The 18,444-nt window shown below is 37.0% G+C and overlaps 1 protein-coding gene across 1 annotated transcript in view; it reads left to right on the forward strand.

The window, feature by feature from the left end:
- Window positions 1–953: 953 nt before the first annotated feature.
- LOC308696553 (NACHT, LRR and PYD domains-containing protein 3-like) overlaps window positions 954–18,444 on the forward strand; it is a gene marked incomplete at both ends in the record, with an annotated part of 65,156 nt that continues 47,665 nt past the window's right edge. The window contains 4 exons of the mRNA XM_081375352.1: window positions 954–1,012; window positions 1,096–1,569; window positions 8,930–10,987; window positions 14,301–14,474. Of these exons, the coding sequence (XP_081231478.1) occupies window positions 954–1,012; window positions 1,096–1,569; window positions 8,930–10,987; window positions 14,301–14,474 (2,765 nt within the window). The remainder of the gene's footprint in view (window positions 1,013–1,095; window positions 1,570–8,929; window positions 10,988–14,300; window positions 14,475–18,444) is intronic.

Genomic DNA, 18,444 nt, shown 5'->3' on the forward strand with positions numbered 1-18,444 from the left:
TGTTGGAGGACCATCACAATAAAGTGTTAGAAGATATTAAGACTGTCTACTAATATCTAATCTAATGACTGATGTGGAGTTGCAAAGTTAATCAACAGAATGTTCAAAAGTAGTAGTTTGGTAATTAGCAAAATTATAAATTGTGGCTTTTTTTTTTTTGTATTTCCATTAAAATGTCCAATATTTCCATTTAGCATGTCCAAACAAATGAATCCCCAATTTTTTTTCTTCTTTTACTTTTCTATTTTGTATAGCCTAATACAAATTGTGGAAGTGGGGACGCATTTTCTTTTAATATGGTCTCGCATTTATATGGCACAGGCACAGCTATAATTTATTTCCTCGTTTCAAACCCGGAAGTGAGAAAAGAATCCATTCGAGGAGGAGCTGTTGGATGTTTACCTGTGACATTTACCTGTCTCACGGTGAAACCGAAAGCAGTCGATGACAGTAAAAACGCCATTTCGGAAGATAGAAAATCAGCAATCGCTTCACATGTGACAGTAAGTTCGTTAAACTTTTCATATCTGCAATGTCAATAAAGTATTTGTGTCTCAACACACCTTGACGAACTCAAACTCAAATACATGATAAGTGTTTAAGGTTAGGCTACTTTCGTTATATAGTCCTACTTCAAGACACGTCAACTGTAACACTCATCAAATGGCAGAAAAAACTTACACTTACTTTTTTCTTTAACAGGAGAAAATTAGTTTAGTGTTAAAATCTTCGGTTGACTTTAAATACGTATTTAATTATTTTTTTTTTATAATATTGTAATGTGTGTTGAGTGACGCAGTAAGACTGGGGAAAGAAAGTGTGGCCGTAGCATAAACATTAAAAGTAACATCATATTTGCTTAATGCGAGACGACTAAACGGATTGTGAAAAACACCTGCTAGAGTTCAGCAGTGTCATTAAAGTGAAGGTGAATCCTGTGTTTAAACGCCGACATGTCGGACATGTTGCTCTACAAACATACTATTAACTGCAGAAAAACTGTTGACGTTAAGTTAAAATTAATTAAATGCCATTTAAATAAAATGTGTCAAAATTCAATTGTGTTTTGTGCATGTTTTCTGTGTTCATATACAGGCCTTTAAGTAAAGTGTCACGTCAAGGAGGAAGAGGAGAAACTTCCTGTAAAATGAGTGTGTTTGAGGAGAGAGAGGAGGATAACCGTACATGTAAAATGAGTGTGTGTGAGGATAGAGAGGAGGAGGCGTCTGTTCACACCCAGAGAGCAGCATCTCCAGTATCCAGCTGTGTGTCCATGAAGAGTAACAACTCCATGATGGATCCCCCTAGACTCAGTGATGGACCATCTTCAGGATTCAGCTGTGTGTCCATGAAGAGTAACAACTCCATGATGGATCCCCCTAGACTCAGTGATGGACCATCTTCAGGATTCAGCTGTGTGTCCATGAAGAGTAACACCTCCATGATGGATCCCCCTAGACTCAGTGATGGACCATCTTCAGGATTCAGCTGTGTGTCCATGAAGATTAACATCTCCAAGCATGAGCCCCCTGATCTCAGTGATGGACCTGCTGTGACCTCTGCCCCTGTGTGAGTATCATGAAGTTCAGGGCTGTCTGGGCAGTCAAGATATTATATTGGTTCATCACCTCTAAAAACTGTTAATAACACGCATACAGACAAAAACGAGTGTCGTATGGTTGCACAAATAGTTGTTCAAATAAAGGGCAAAAAGACTATATAAAATATGGATCCAAATTGAATATATTTATAGATGATAGTCTTGGAATCCAGATAACTAGTTAGTCTCATTAGTATGGAAGTAAAATAATGACAAATGTTTTTGAAACAAAAAAGCTTGTTGATATGCACTACTTGAAAAAATATGCATTGCATTAAACCCTGCTTGAATTTTAATGCATTGTATTTTCAGGGCTTGCATTTTTTTGGGCTGAAATTCAACATGGTTGTATATTTATGCTGTGATATTTCAATTCAAAACATTTCACTCATTTTCATTATTAAAAATTAAATAATCCATTTTCACCTTTCATATTTCACTTCCAAAATGTTCATTCTGTTTAAAAATGCAACCCATAATATTTAACAGGCAATTTTCGGTCCATTTTATTTTGCTTTACAAATTTGCTTCTACAAATTCAGTGGTTTAAATTCGACAGAAAATTCAACATTTGATATCCGGGAACTGCAGGAATATCAGTAGATTGCTGATTGATAATCTCCATCTGCTGTTAGTCGACCTCACCAGCTGGGGGTGCAAGCGGCTGTTAATGAAAAAAAAAAACTATAGAGCAACGGGTGAGAGACTCATTCATTCATAAAAACGGATTTACAGAAATGGAGAAAGCAGTTAGACTGGGTAAACCCAGCTTGATCTTGGGCGTTTTGATTTCGTCCTGTAGCTCAGGCTGGAAACCTGTACATTTATCTCTGCTGCTTTGGTTACAAATTTGCGGGAACCAATCACAAACTGGCTTATCCACATGGCGCGCTATTGGCAGGTTTAACCCAATGACGATAGAGAAGCGACAGCAAGCACACTCTGATTTACCCGTCTCTCGCGCAACCAACAATCCAATTACGTTTAACCTCTCAACAATGCTCAATGGCTTATTTAGTTTAGCAAACAAATCGCTCGAGTGGCTGTAAATACCAATCACTTTCATGTTTTATTTGCACAACCTGCAAAAATCGCTCTGCACTTGCTGCTTTTGCAAACCGCTGTTCAATGCTACAAACCAACATGTTTGTTAACACGTTTCCTGCCTGGAGTTTTCGTGTCGCTAAATGGTTGAAGGACTATCCAACTGGTACAGAGTCATTTGAACAATGCCCGTTGTATGGCGAAAAATCAATGACAAAATTAACGGAGCGCACAACTGACGCGCGCAGTAAATGACATTCGCGAGAGGATAACAGATCTACACGCGAGGAAACGGGAACTCGCAAGCTCATTCAAACCCTGCGCGAGGGTTTGTATTGTGTGCAGAGGACATGTCATGCTCGCGCGCAGGGTTTGAATGAGCTCGCGAGTTAGTTCCCCACGCTCTGGCACTTGATCTGCTTGCTCGAACACTTTTATTTTTTGGCAGTCGAGGGGCGGGGCTTACTGTTTTAATAACCTCAAATGTCATTGGTTACAATGTGATTGGAAGCCTCCTTGACTTCAGACATGAGACATCACTTAATTTGTTTTATTTTATTTATATTAACATGTAATGTGATTTAATGCATTGTTAATATGGAACAGATTCTTACCAGATACTTTATTAACAGGAAGTCTTACTAGTGATTGCATTGTGTTAAGAGATATTTTCAGACTGTAATGATGCATTTCCATGGTTATTAGCATTGTAAATCTACCAAAAATTCGTATACATTTTTACGTAAATCCTAATTTACTCTCTTACCTTTGTTCTTTGATTAACATTAAAGGGTTAGTTTACCCAAAAATGAAAATTCTGTCAGTAATTACTCACCCTCATGTTGTTCCAACCCCGTAAGACCTTCGTTCACGTAGTGTAACAACGCAGCGCTTCTGTGTTATACGTCACACGTAGGCTCACTATTGGCCGACGCTGGTCATGTGTGTGACGTGCAACCCACACACCGTTGTTACGCTACGTGAATTCACTCGAGGCCCAGAGAGAAGGAAATGAATAGTGGAATAAAGTCGTTTTTTTTTTTTTTTTTTTTGCACACAAAAAGTATTCTCGTCGCTTGATAAACTTAAGATTGAGCCACTGTAGTCACATGGACTAAATTAACCATGTCTTTAATACAATTTCTGGGCCAGCAAGGTCCAATCCCTTAGAAGCCTATGAAGGAGTGATCCAGCTCTCAGATTTAATCAAAAATATCTTAATTTGTGTTCTGAAGATGAACGAAGGTCTTACGGGGTTGGAACATCATGAGGGTGAGTAATTACTGACAGAATTTTCATTTTTGGGTGAACTATCCCTTTAATGACACTTTAAGAACCAGCCGCTGCTGACATGCGCGCGTTTTATCACAAATCTCTACATTCATTTAAGACTTTATTTAAATCATTTAAGACTGCTCTTATGAAGACACTCGACAAAACGGACATTTTGGCATAATCTGTGTGTGTTACGGATTGTTCAAGCCCGAAAGAGAACTCGATACTTACGCGCGTCTTTTTTGTGGGTCGTGTGTGTGTGTGTGTGTAATAGGCAGGACTTACAGCGCGGCCTCTTTAGTCTTGTCACGCTTGAATGGTTTAAAAGCATTCACATTAATAAGAGCCTGATCATACAACGCTTGTCAACGGGTGACAGAAAAAAACGGATACTGCATAATTGCGTTAAATATTTATAACGCTTTAAACTTTTTTTTTTTTGCGGTACCGCGGTGGGCAAGTGATGAAACCTGTGTTGAGACTGAACACCGTGTAACACCGGTAACACCGACTATCGCAGCAAGCCTATTATTTATGAACCGCTTTCTGTGCATTTGTAAATCTCTGCACACATTTGTGAATCACTTCTTGTGCATTTGTAAATCCCCTCAGGCATCTGTGGATTTTGAAACAAAAATAACTCAAAAATAACTATTAAATAATAAAATAACTTGAGAACTGGCTGACTAAAATTAGCTTGAAAATGCTATCTCATGAAATAAAGCCGAAATCGAAAAATCAATTGATTAATTGCACAGCCCTAAATAATAGAATTATTGATTTAATTGCAGTGAGAAAAGCTTGAACTAAATTGAGCTGGATGATGGCAATATTGTCTTTGACAATCTGCTTTATAGGTGAATTGAATTTGATAATCTCTGGAACATTGACACAGTTATTGAACTGAATTGAATCAACATTTAACTGACTTGAGCTGAAAAACAACACTATCTTTTGTTGAGCTGCTTATTCTGTTGCTGAATTGAGCTCTTCTTAACTGGTAAACTGCTCTGTTATTGAACAACAAACCCACTAATCTCAGAAACCATTAAACAACTGCTCAACTTTTAATTAGTAAACTTATTTTCATTTCTATAAGAAAACACGTCAAACTCAGAGTGTGCTTGTGAGGGCCCTAACCAGTTAAACTTTCAGATGCCTGCTGAAAATCATCTGTATGACCTCTGAAATTAAAGCTTTGGACTAGGAAGGTCAGTTTCCACTGTGTAAAGTTAGTACCTGGTACTTTTTTTTTGTACCACCTCAGTTGAGGTTCCAAGCGAGCCGTACCGAGACTAAAATGTGACGTGTAAACACTGCAGATCACTAATTTTGTCAGAGAGGATCTTCACTGCAGCGTCATTGAATTTGCGACATGAGACACCAAAAACCACCAGATTTAAATAGTCAGCAACAGCCACCGCAGGATCATTTGTCCACACAACTTTTTTAAACGACGTCACACGCAACTTGAAAAAAGAAATGTCTGTTTTGTGGTCAGTAGACGAGGTGGCGGCACAACTATAACGATCAGTCTATAATCCCACCCATAGGCACCGATTTATGTTTTCTGCTTTATTCTAGAATTTATCATTCTAGAGAAAGAGCAAGTAGAGATTTTGAGTTTGAGCATGCACACGTAATATCTGAGCGAGAGCAGACAAGAGCCTGAGACTATATTTGAGAACGATCGTCCAGTTCTGTGTGAGAGTGAAGGAGATCCGCCTGTGAGTTGAGAGATTTGTGCTCGCGCATTACTTCGATGTGCTCTCGACATTTGACATTAAAATAACGCCATAGAAACGGCCTCAAATAAACTATAAAAAGGTGAAGATAATCGTGTCTGAAAACTGCAATATATTTTTTATTGGTTAAAATCAATACAATATATCTCGTATTTTTCTTTGGGTGCTTGATCATGAGATCGGCGCCTATGATCACTTAGAAGCGGTGCTAAACTAAAAAAATAAAGAGAGCCGAGCTGAGCCCAGTCGTGCCGAGCAGAACCACGCAGTGGAAAAGTGCCTTTAGACATTCTACTAACTATAAGTAAATCGCAACTACATGTCAACTAACTCTCATTAGAGTATTAGTAGACTGTTAGGTACCGTTAGGGTAATGTGTTAGGGTTCGGGTTAGTAGGATAAGTTGACATGTAATTGTAAAGTTGCTTATAGTCAGTAAAATGTCTTTTGAGGATCATCAAAATAAAGTCTTAGCAGAAATTAAACAGTCTACTGATACTCTAATGAGTTGTAGTTCACGTTGTTGCAAAGTTACTTCTGGTTAGTAGAATGTCTAAAGTGAACCATTGAAATAGTTACTACAGTTTATTTGTTTAGCACTTTTTGGAATATAAACTGTTTAAAAGCAGCTTAACAGAATATGTACGTATCATATATGCACAAAACAGCATCATTATTTTGATTAATGCCAATATTATTTGAGGTTCATAGGAATGATGTTGCTATCAGTGAAGAGTCTGACCAGAGCAGCATCTAAAACTTCTCTAGGCCGACAGAGCTGATGATATTGATCAAACGCTGCTGTCTGAGATTATTGTTATGTTTAGGGTCTAAACACTGTCAAACTGTTGTGCAGTGAAGGTGAACTCAGGTCAGTTTTAATAATAGTATTGATCTAATATTAACTGAGTATGTTTTTCTGGCTGCCTCTGGAATCTCACTCTTTATTCAAAGCCATTTGCTCTTTATGCATAGTATATGATTGCAGAAAAAATACATGTTTTTATTGAATATTGATGGATTAATACATTTTGTGGAAAAAAATAAATCATTAAAGGGGTTTGTTTTGGTAAAAAATCGTATAAATGTATGAGGCGGCAATAACCTTTAAGCCTTTTACCCCCGACTATCCAGAGTCTGGGAAAAAAAAATAATAAAAAATCCTTATTGCCGCCTCATACAGTTATAACATTTAAAAGACTCACCAGAATGGGGCAAAAGGCCCCCAGTGTTGATACAAATACATTAGCAATAAAGTAATGTGTTTTGCATTATATCCAAGTTAGTACTTGTTCAAAACAATCACTTTAGTTCTGTTTATTTTAATAAAGTAAATGCATTTTTGTTTAATAATATACTGTCAATAAACTGTTCATTTTAAAAACACAGAATAAATATTTAAAAACTAAAGATTCTGAAAGCTTTGAAGGAGATCCCATAAATTATATTGGCTTTACAGTAGTAACAATAATTGTGATATTTTATTATATGATTAATATATATATATTTTTAAATATAATGGTTTCATTATAAATATGGTGATTATCTCTAATTTGGACACCCAACCTAATACGATATTTACCATCTGAATCAAACCATGTCATGTCAACAAATGGAAAAGTAAGCCAGCTGTTGATTATCATGTTAATTATTTTTGCCTTTAGCTTCAACAGCAAACTTTACATATTCTTCAGAATAACTGTTGATTTAAAGGTAGGGTAGGTAGGATTTTTATAAAAAAACTATTTTTTTAAATTTGTCTAAACTGTCTTTATATACCAATACATAATTAAAATGTAAGTGCTCTGAAAAAGAGAGTATAAAAATCGAGTGACTGTAGACCTTTTAATCTGCAATAAACGCAGCTAATTATTTCCATTCGGGACGAAACAATTGATTGGTTTGGGCGACTGTCACTCACTCTCGCAACCATGGCTACCACCACTGTTGCTACAAGATCTGCCCATATGCGCGCGCACCCGTTTGATTTGAGGAGTGCAAGAGGCGCGGAACCTACGAAGTGTAAAATTATGGCAGAGAAAGAGCATTCAAAATTCAAAGCACCTGCATATGCAGTCAGCAAAGGCAAACAAGGCAAAAACTACTTCCTCGGACCCTGGTTGCCCGCAATATTGAATGACCTCCTCTGTTTCGCCCTCGACCCTGGACCTGTCCTCGAACCGACGATGCGGTACTTGTCACCGGAGTGTAACGTTAGTCCTCATCAGAGTCAACAATGTTATCATCATGGAAACTCTTACATGCAAAACACCGTATATGTTATGAATCTTACACGAAATTCACCTTCATCACAGTTTAACTGATGGTAATGGAAAAACGTGTATCAATGCAACATGTTTTTAGCTTTGCCTTATAAATATAGCCTAGATTGTTACCTATAGCCTAAAAATAGCTTGTTACCGAATCAAACAAAATATATTTTAAACTTTACCAGTATCGATATGCTAGCTTGATAGTGAGTACTAAAGGCCATCTTATTTGTTTATATTTATAGTGATAAAGTTAGGTATTTTATTATTCTGACATGATGTCACTGAATGCACTGCGCTCCTTCCTCTCCACTCGTCTCAGGTAAATAAATGCGTCTTCCAACTGAGCCTGAGCGTTTAGCGTCACGCGTTCATGTGTTTTGGGGGTGTGGCTTTGGAAGGAGCTCAGAAGGGAGGGGGTGGGAGTGAATGGAAATAATTAGCTGTGTTTACAACAGTCGTGAGAGGTCTACAGACACTCGATTTTTATACTCTCTTTTTCAGAGTACTTACATTTTAGTTATGCATTGGTATATAAAGACAGTTTAAACAAATTTGGAATGTTTTTTTTTAGAAAAATCCTACCTACCCTGCCTTTAATTATCATCTGTCACCATTTACAAGTAAATCAATTACATGTAATCATTTCACATGAACACTGCTTTTTCTTCATGTCAGTGTTTCTGTGATATTTTAAAATAATGGTTTATGGTAAATCTGGTCAAGAATTGTAGCCGCCTTTCTCTTTTATTCGAACATTTTGACTACTGAAATATTGATGTCTCATTACTTTTAATATGCAGGTCATTATCTGTCCCCAAATGCCTGATGTGCATAATTCATTTACAGTTTATTGTATTTAGCAACATGGGTAAATAAAATCTGTGTGAGGATCTCCATGTGTGATATTAGGAAGTCAGTTTATACATTTTTCAGATTTGTATATTTATTTTAACAGAGGTTTTTGTGTCTTTGTCTTCTTGATGTGTTTTCAGTGGTGTGAGAGCTGACCAGATCAGAGATGTGTCCTGTCAGACCAGCACATCCTCCTCCTGTCAGAAACACATCAGTCATCATGACACAGAAGCAGCCCTGCAGCTCGACTCTCACCAGCCAGTGCATGATGATCTGCAGAGAGTCAAAGACCAGCACAAAACCAGCATGAAGAACAAGTATGAGAACTTATTTGAGGGAATCAAACTACAAGAGAATCAGACCCTCCTGAACAGGATTTACACACAGCTGTACATCATAGAGGGAGAGAGTGAAGGAGTGAATGAGGAACATGAGGTGCTACAGATGGAGAAAAGTTACAAGACCCTCCAAGACACTCCAATATACTGCAATGACATCTTTGATCCTTCACTTGAACTAGGATATGAGGAGAAGAGAAGAGAGAAGAAGGACAAAATCAAGACTGTTCTTACTAAAGGCATCGCTGGAATTGGAAAAACCGTCTCTGTGCAGAAGTTCATTCTGGACTGGGCCGAGGGAAAAGCCAATCAGGACGTAGATTTCATGTTTGTTCTTCCATTTAGAGAGCTGAACTTGATTCGAGATCATCAGTACAGTCTTCACAGACTTCTGCTGGACTTTCATCCTGAACTTCAAGATCTGGACTCAAAGATTTATGATGAATGCACAGTTGTGTTCATCTTTGATGGTCTGGATGAAAGCAGAATTACACTGATGTTTTCAGACAGTGAGAAAGTTTCTGATGTGACTGAGTCTTCATCAGTGGGTGTGTTGATGTCAAACCTCATGAAAGGAGATCTGCTTCCCTCTGCTCTCATCTGGATCACCACCAGACCAGCAGCAGCCAATCAGATCCCCTCCAAATACATCAACCGTGTGACAGAAATTCAGGGATTCAATGAGCCTCAGAAGGATGAATATTTCAGGAAGAGAATCAGTGATGAGGATCAAGCCAGCAGAATCATCTCACACATCAGAAGAGCAAGAAGCCTCCACATCATGTGTCACATACCCGTCTTCTGCTGGATCTCAGCCACTGTGCTTCAAAACATCCTGAAACAAGATCTCAGTGCAGAAATCCCTCAAACTCTGACTGAGATGTACATACACTTCCTCCTCATTCAAACTAGTATGAGGAACCAGAAATATGAAGAGAGAGATCCAGAGAAACTCCTGCAGTCCAACAGAGAAGTGATTGTGAAACTTGCTGAACTGGCTTTCAATCAGCTGATGAAGGGCAATGTGATGTTCTATGAGGAGGACCTGATTGAGAGCGGCATAGACGTCACTGACGCCTCAGTGTATTCTGGGATTTGCACTGAGATCTTTAGGGAGGAATCTGTGATTTATCACAGGAAGGTTTACAGCTTTGTACATCTCAGCTTTCAGGAGTTTTTTGCAGCACTGTATGTGTTTCTCTGCTATTTACACAAGAACAGTGAAGTTCTGGAAATATTCCTAACAGACACGTTCCTGACAGGAAATTCCAGAACTCGATCTGGAAAGGTCAGAAGTTGGTGTAAGAATGTTTCCAGAACTTTCAAGTTGCTCTCAAGTAAGACTGTCCTGACAGGAAAGTCCAGAACTCAGTGTGAGACTGTTTCTCTGGATGTGTTTCTGAAGGGAGCAATGAATAAAGCCTTGAAGAGTAAAAATGGACACCTGGATCTTTTCCTTCGATTCCTTCATGGCATCTCGCTGGAGTCCAATCAGAGGCTCTTACAGGATCTGCTGATTCACACAGAGAACAACCCAGAGAGCAGAGAGAAAATAATCCAAAACCTTAAAAAACATGAAAACACAGAAAGTCCAAAAGACAATGTCAGCCCTGAAAGATGGATGAATCTGTGTCACTGCTTGATTGAGATGAAGGATAGTTCTCTTGTTGAAGAAATGCAGGCATTTTTACAATCTGGAACAAGTAACCAAAACCTTTCTCTTGCACAATGTTCAACTTTGGCAAACTTGATCTTAATGTCAGAAAAGGTGATGGATGAGTTTGACTTTAAAAACATCATATCATCACAAGAGGGTCGAAGGAGACTGTTACCTGCTCTGAGGAATTGCAGAAAAGCTCTGTGAGTGTGAAAAATGAACATAATATCAACTGATTTTAAATATGAACATAATACCTCTCATGTAGGCTAATAGTTTAGCTGAATGCGCTTCAATTTGAAGTGTCTACAGATTAAAATATTTAAAATAATTATTTTCATTTGTAATTATAATTGAAATCAAAGTAATTAAATTTCTGAAGTTTTAAAAGCTGAATATCTTTTCAACCAATGAATTTACATGACTTTTCCATTGTTCATAATTTGCTGGATAAGGATTAAGCATTTTTAGAAAAATATATTCATTTTCCTGGTCTAGAAATCACACTTTTAAAATTAGGCTACCTCATATATCTAGTTGTGGTGATGATGTATTAAAATAAGAAATATTTTGATTTAGGTCAGTGGTTTTCAATCCCAGCACTGTACATTTTTGATGTCTCTTTTATCTAACACACATATTAGAGGTCTTGGAGTCTTTACTAACTAGCTGATGAGTTGAATTTGAAAATGTGCAGTGCTGTGGGTACTCCAGGAACAGGATTGACCAGAAACTGTCTCTGAGCCTACTAGTCCGGGCCTTAATGCTATGGTACTGTAACGTAACCGTGATAAGAGCACTGAAAATGTTATGTGACGGATGGCTTGAGTCCTTGTTGAGTAATTTACCATGGCTTAAAACTCGGTTCAACCATTCAGAATCAAGGTCCAGACCTATCTGTTTTATAACTAATTATTGACATACAAGAGGGCTTTTCACACTAATAATAATAGTTAACCCTGGGTCATTGTAAACCTTTACACTGATAATAATTTACCTGGGGTTAACAATCAATCCTGGGTATTTATAAACTGATGTTTCATGCTGTACACTCCTAAACCCTCGGTTAACATTCGTATTTTCACATTTGCGGTGTTAGATTCATTATTTGGATGAACGCTGCATGCAACCTGTTTACATGAAGACTCTTGCATTGCGCATCCTCATATTATATTGCCAAGTACTGTCAAGTTTTTTTTCTCTATATGGACTTTTTGGACAGTAAAGTTAATAATGAAAAGGTCTCTTCTTCACTCCGATTGCCTAGTTTTCTGTTGCCATTTAAAATGTTTCCCATTAAACGCTGAAATAACTGTTTACACAACACTCATGGTGGGTCCGCAATTGTGTACCTTTCGAGGAGGCACTACATTTGAATTAGAATATCCTTCGCAACCGTTAAAAATATATGATATATATAGTATGAATTAGGGCTGCATGATATTGGAAAAAACGTACATTACGATATTTAGTTTTTCTCCTATATATATTGCAATATATAAATAAACAGTTTCACCAGTTGATTTGAATGCTCTATTTGAATAGACTTAATCAGTCTAGAATAATTGGGGTGATTTTGTAGGGAAGTGAATCTGCATAGAAAATAATAATTTATGAGCATAGAAAAATTAGGTCCACCTTTGTCGAGTCAGAGTCAAGTCCAAGTCCTTAACAATCGAATCCAAGTCCGAGTCCAAAGAGGGCCGAGTTGGACTTGAGTCAGAGTCCTTAACACCCGAGTCTGAGTCGAGTCCGGCCAAGTCCACAAAGATTTAAATAATTTGAAATTGAACTTTAACAAAGACCCGCCCCTCTTAGTTACTGTTGCTACGTCCGACAAGCCATTCCGCTCTCATGCCGCACATCATGTTCTCACACAGTAAAAAATATTTTGCAGAGCAAAGAGGACACTGACAATGCGCCAACAGACAAGACAGAGCAGGATACTTTTGGTGTGAAATAATGTCTCAGTAATTTCAAACATGACTGACACTTTAATGTGTAGCGCCTCAGTTCAAGCAGCACGTGAACTGATTATCTCTTCTAGTTATAGCACAAATTAAACATGAATGAACATCAAAACTGCAAAAAGAAATCAATACACACCATTTTTCAAGTTCAAGTCCACTAGACTTTAATCTACTAACTGGTTTGGTTTGTTTGTTGGACAAAAATGGCGGATATCTGCATTATGATTGGTCAGGTCGCCTCTCAATTAAATTCCGGTGAAAGGTCTCAACACTGAGCTCTTAAATGAATATTTTAACCCTTACAAAATGATTGCAATGTATAGTTGCAGTCATACATTTACCTATTATACATCTTTCAGAATCTGCAAGGTAATGCTTTAAATTGTGATGTTTAATTATTATTATTATTTTTTAAATGCTAATATCTTATTTAGCCTCTGAAGGGCAGGACTAAATGAATTAATTAACTTTTAAACAAAATAAGAACAATTTACACGAACGATCAAGTTCAAAAGTTTAACCCCCTGGCTCTTAACAGATGCTTCCTTCTTGAGCATCACTAAATGTCTGCAGCGTTTGTAATATTTATGTACGAGTTCCTCAGTTGTCACTAGTGTGAAAAAATGGATCTCACAATTATAGTCACTGCTAGTAAGGAGTCAAATATGTAGAAGGTTCTGGAAAAGCAAAGAATGTGCAGGAACTGAGGATTTTTTCTAAAGACCATTGGGCAGTTTAACTGTTCAGGACAAACAAGGGACTCATGAAAACAACCATTACAAAAAACAAACAAAAAAACAGTTGTCGATAATTCAGGTAATGACACACAATATTAAAAATCAAGCCTATGTAATTTGTCTTGTATTTTGTGTTTGTATTTTGTCTTGTGGACTAGGCTATTGGACATCTGTTATGTGAAAAAGCTTTTTCAGGGCAGTACTAAATAGAATCAATGTCTTTATGATCCTTTTTATTAAAAAAATAGATAAAAATAAAAAATATTTGGGGGGTTGCCTGTCCATCCCATCTTGTATACCGCCAAGAGAAATCTGGTTACCGTACACACGCAACATCTAACAGCTGGTACATCAGACAGTTTGAGTAAAAATGTATGAAACGGCTGTGCTTCAGCAACAACAACATCATACCTTGGTTCTTTAAAACATCAAAAACAATGTTATTTGCATATCGAGCAGAAACAAAGCAACCTCGGCATCCGTTTTCAGGCCTTGGTAGCACTTTATTTTAGAGTCCTTTTCCTCTTGTACATACTATGTACTTAATACATAAACAAATTAATATGTTATAATAGTAATTACAATAACTGGGTACTAACTAGGTACTAACCATTAACCTACCCCTAAACCTAACCTTAACCCATGCAGTTACCTTATATTACCCAGTACTTTCTAAAGTAATTACACTGTAAGAGTGCAACCCAGGCCTTCCCGCTCTCTAACGTCTCTCCAGTGCTCAGAAGCTTCTCCATCATTAACACACTCTTGACTGATCATAACCTTTTAACAAGAGTCCTCTCTTTTTTCAGATTAACAGCCTGTAATCTCACTGATCAGCACTGTGAAACTGTGGCTTCAGTTATACAGTCATCAAACTCCTCCCTGAGAGAGCTGGACCTGAGTAACAATGACCTGCAGGATTCAGGAGTGAAGCTGCTCAGTGCTGGACTGAAGAATCCAAACTGTCAACTCAACATTTTGAGGTACTTAGAAGTTTTATGTATATAGCGCCTTTTCGTAGCTCAAGGTCACTTTACATTGTACATTACAATACATTTACACACCCACACACACATTACATACACATAAGGATACATATAGCCACATTATCCAAAGTACATGTTAAATAGATATGTTTTTAGCTGAGTCTTGAAGGTAGCCATAGATGAGATATAACGAAGTGTAAGGGGTAGTGGATTCCATAATTTAGGAGCATTAACTCTAAATGAACTTCCACCTACAGTGGACAAAAAAAACAAACAAAAAACAAGTTCAGCTGATCTAAGGGACCGGGCAGGGTGGTAGGAGTAAAGTAGATCAGATGGATATGGAGGTGCAAGACCATTTAATGCCTTAAATGTTAGAAGTAATATCTATAAATGAATACGTGATGCCACGGGTAACCTGTGATGAGCAGAGGAGTAATGTGAGCAGAATGCCTGGTCGATGTGAGAACACACACTGTATTCGATTGATGCATGAATTAAGGTGTCAGCATCAGCTAGAAAAGATTGAAGATGTGCAATATTACAAAAATGGAAAAAAGGAGTTTTTAACCTATTAACCCCCTGGGGTCGACGGTATCGCCGGCGATACCAGCTCGCTTTTTTTCAGTTCAGTTCAAAAGAAATTAATTTTGCTCTGTGGACTTTGATATTACAAGCAAGTTTCATACATCAATCGATTCTGTTAAATGTGTATTATTTTTGTGTATACTCACAATAAAAACAAAGTGTTGTGCTTTTTGCCAAATAAAGAAAAATAAACGTGATGCGAGTTCTGCCTTCTCTCTGTCAGTGAAGACCATTCTGAAACGCGTCCGAAAATGAACTGTAACTCAGCGAATACTCAGTCAAACAGGCATACAGTCACACAGGCATGAAGCTTGAATTCTCTTCTTTTAAATGAGGTAATTTATATAAAAAACAAATATTCTCATCTTGTGAAATCTGTATTAAAAGAGAGCGATTCCAGTCGAGCTCATTAGAGCTAATTCAAATGTAATGTGACTCCGCCCACGGAGAGCGCGTGCTATTCAAACGCAAATTACTGAGGCAATCCAAGCAAACCTGTGAACGCCCCCATATCAGCTCGAGAAAACACAAGTTTAATCATATGTTGTTTACACCATCTGGCAGCGCTGTGAGGAATAATAATAATGGAAAATCTACCTCAGAGTGCGGGTATTGCAGGAGAGAGGATCCGAATATGTAGTACGTTTTTTTTCCTTCTCAAGTTAATCGCGTTTCTGTGAATGAATGAACGGCAGCCGCAGAGATGTGCGCTGTTTATCACAGCTCGCAAAAAGACAGTTTAAATTTAACCTGTTAAGCTGCAACCCCACTTTTGAAAAATCCCCAGAAATGGCATACCCAAACTGAAACAGATACAGTTCATGAATCCTTTGTACTAATATTTTTTTTATGAAATATTCTCATGAAAATAAAATTGAAGTTGGCACTGTAGCAATCTAGAAATGCACTACAGCTAAAGCCACATGTCTAAACATTTTATGTTTAAAATCTGAAGATAATAAGTCCAAAACTCTGTATTTAGTTAAATGTTTTTCAAGACCATGTCAAATTACTTTATTTTGATTTGACACTAAAATGCTTCTGATGTTTATTGTCCTCTTCTAACCATCTATGCAGTCTTTTGTCTCTATTGTTTTGTGGTGCAGATGAGCCCCATTCAGTCTCAGTCTCCCCCTGCACACATTCACACCTCTCCAGCCTGGTTATGGCTCTAAATATGCTTTTCTTTTGTCTGCATTATAGTTGCTAACGAATGGCTATTCACAGGCTATTCATAGGGTTTCAGTCCCTAATTTCTTTTCTCAAAGTTAACCTCACATTTTATCCTGTATCAAATGCATTTCTTGAATAAAGAAACAGTTCAGTAAGCATTCAAAAAATTATAAAAGTATAACTGCTAGTGGCAGGTGCACCTGGGCTAGCTAGCATGTTAGCTTAGCACACCATCAATACACGACAATTTATGAGATTAAAACCATGTTTGTGCTCCAAACTTACTTTTATAACGGAAGTGAGTATTTTAAATAATCTTCTGTGATCTAATTTGGCTTCAGATAAAAAAAAATCAGACAGAAAATATTCTATTGTATGGTATTCTGCACAATGACAGTCTATATAGATTAGCATTACATTATAAGTATAATCTATTATTATGGAAATACCTGGCATGGCTTGAAAAACACAGGTAACTCAAATATCATTGCAAACATGTTTATTATCTTCAAAACGTCTGTATCTGCATGTAACAGCGCGATCTCTGTAGCTTTGTGTGTATCTGTGACGTCCTGGAATGTCACATGATCATGGCTCTTCTTCATGTTCCATATATGGACTATTATTGTGCATAATAGCGCCCTCAGGCTATTGGTATGAATTTATAACACAGTATCAGAGTACAAAACGCTCATAAAGATTACATCGACGCATTTGGGTATAAATTCAATAAATATTATTCCTGTCTATAGAAATATGATGTACATCTATGAGAATCTATCAATATTTCTCCAAATCTGCACATTTTTTAGCTAAAAGCCCTAAAGGACGTTGTTTTGTGTATCGCTGTCATGACGACAGCACAGAGTTTTTTATGAATGAAAGCGGCTGACGCGCATAATTCATATTAAAGGTATCGACTCATTTTTTCATTGCATAACTCCTGACACAAATTAAGAAATAACTGTCACTATGAGTTTCTCAGAATACAATTGTGGTCAAATACTGAAACTTGAGTATTATATCTTTTTAATTATGTATAGTTTGTCAAGGTATAACATTAAATCTGATAGTAATTTTGAATTAAATAAATAAAAAACGCTTCAGTGCGCGGGCGCACTGGCAACGGTTAACAGGTTAAATTGCGTCTCTGTGTGAATGAATGAAGATTTCATTTCATTTCATAACACTTTATTTGTCCCCAAGGGGCAATTATTGAGGCCATGTAGAGTCACGTAAACAATATACATAAAAAACATCAACATTAAATAAATAATAACAGTGTAGGGCCTACACAAAGTACATATTAATAAAAGTCCACTACAAGTGGATACCTTAAAAACACAACTAGTCCATACCATAAATAAGAATAAATAAATACGTAATTATATGTATACGGAGTACAAAAAAAAAAAAAAAATTCTCTAAGATTTCGACTTGGTAACCCAGGGGGCCAGTAATGGTTGAGAGTTTAAAAGCTGCACTGATTTTGGAACAAAAGTTGCCTTCCTCCTTTGAGTCCTACAACATGGGCAACGAAGCCGTCGCCCTGAAGAAAGCCACTCAAAAACAGAGAACATGACATGTGAAGTGTCTTGTAAAATCTTTCCAGCCAATCTCAATGTTTGTTGATCACTTACAGTAGAAAGAGCCCTAATAGGGAGTCCAATTATTTTTGAACAGACTTTAACTGTACGCTCCAGACTATTTCTATTATGAAGGCTAATAGAATGAAACCAGCAGACAATAGAAAATGTAGTGACACTTTCAATGTAGGAGTAGTAGAACATGATAAGAATGTTCTTACTAACTCCAAAGGAATTAAGCTTCCTTAAAAGGTACTGCCGCTGCTGAAATGTCCTCAATATCTCCTCTGTATTAGAAGCAAATTTAACCCTTGTGCATCAATTTAAAAAAGTTACTCATAGGTCCAAAGAGGACAAAAATGTCCATGTCAAAAAACGGTCATAAAAAGTTGAAGCTTGGGAGCACAGACTTAACTTTGGTATCATTTTAAAGAATACCCTTGGCAGATTATTGCTGAAGTTAAAATTTTTTTATAAGTAAATCCAAAAAAAAGTTATATAGGTTTAAGTTTATGAAAATTATTTATGAATATTATTTTATATAAAATATATATTTTATGAAACAAGTTGAACTCTAAAACGGCTAGAAAATCAAAGCCATAAATCTAAATAAGTTGTGT

Source organism: Scardinius erythrophthalmus (genome assembly GCF_964197995.2).
Source record: "Scardinius erythrophthalmus genome assembly, chromosome: 1".
Lineage (NCBI taxonomy): Eukaryota > Metazoa > Chordata > Actinopteri > Cypriniformes > Leuciscidae > Scardinius > Scardinius erythrophthalmus.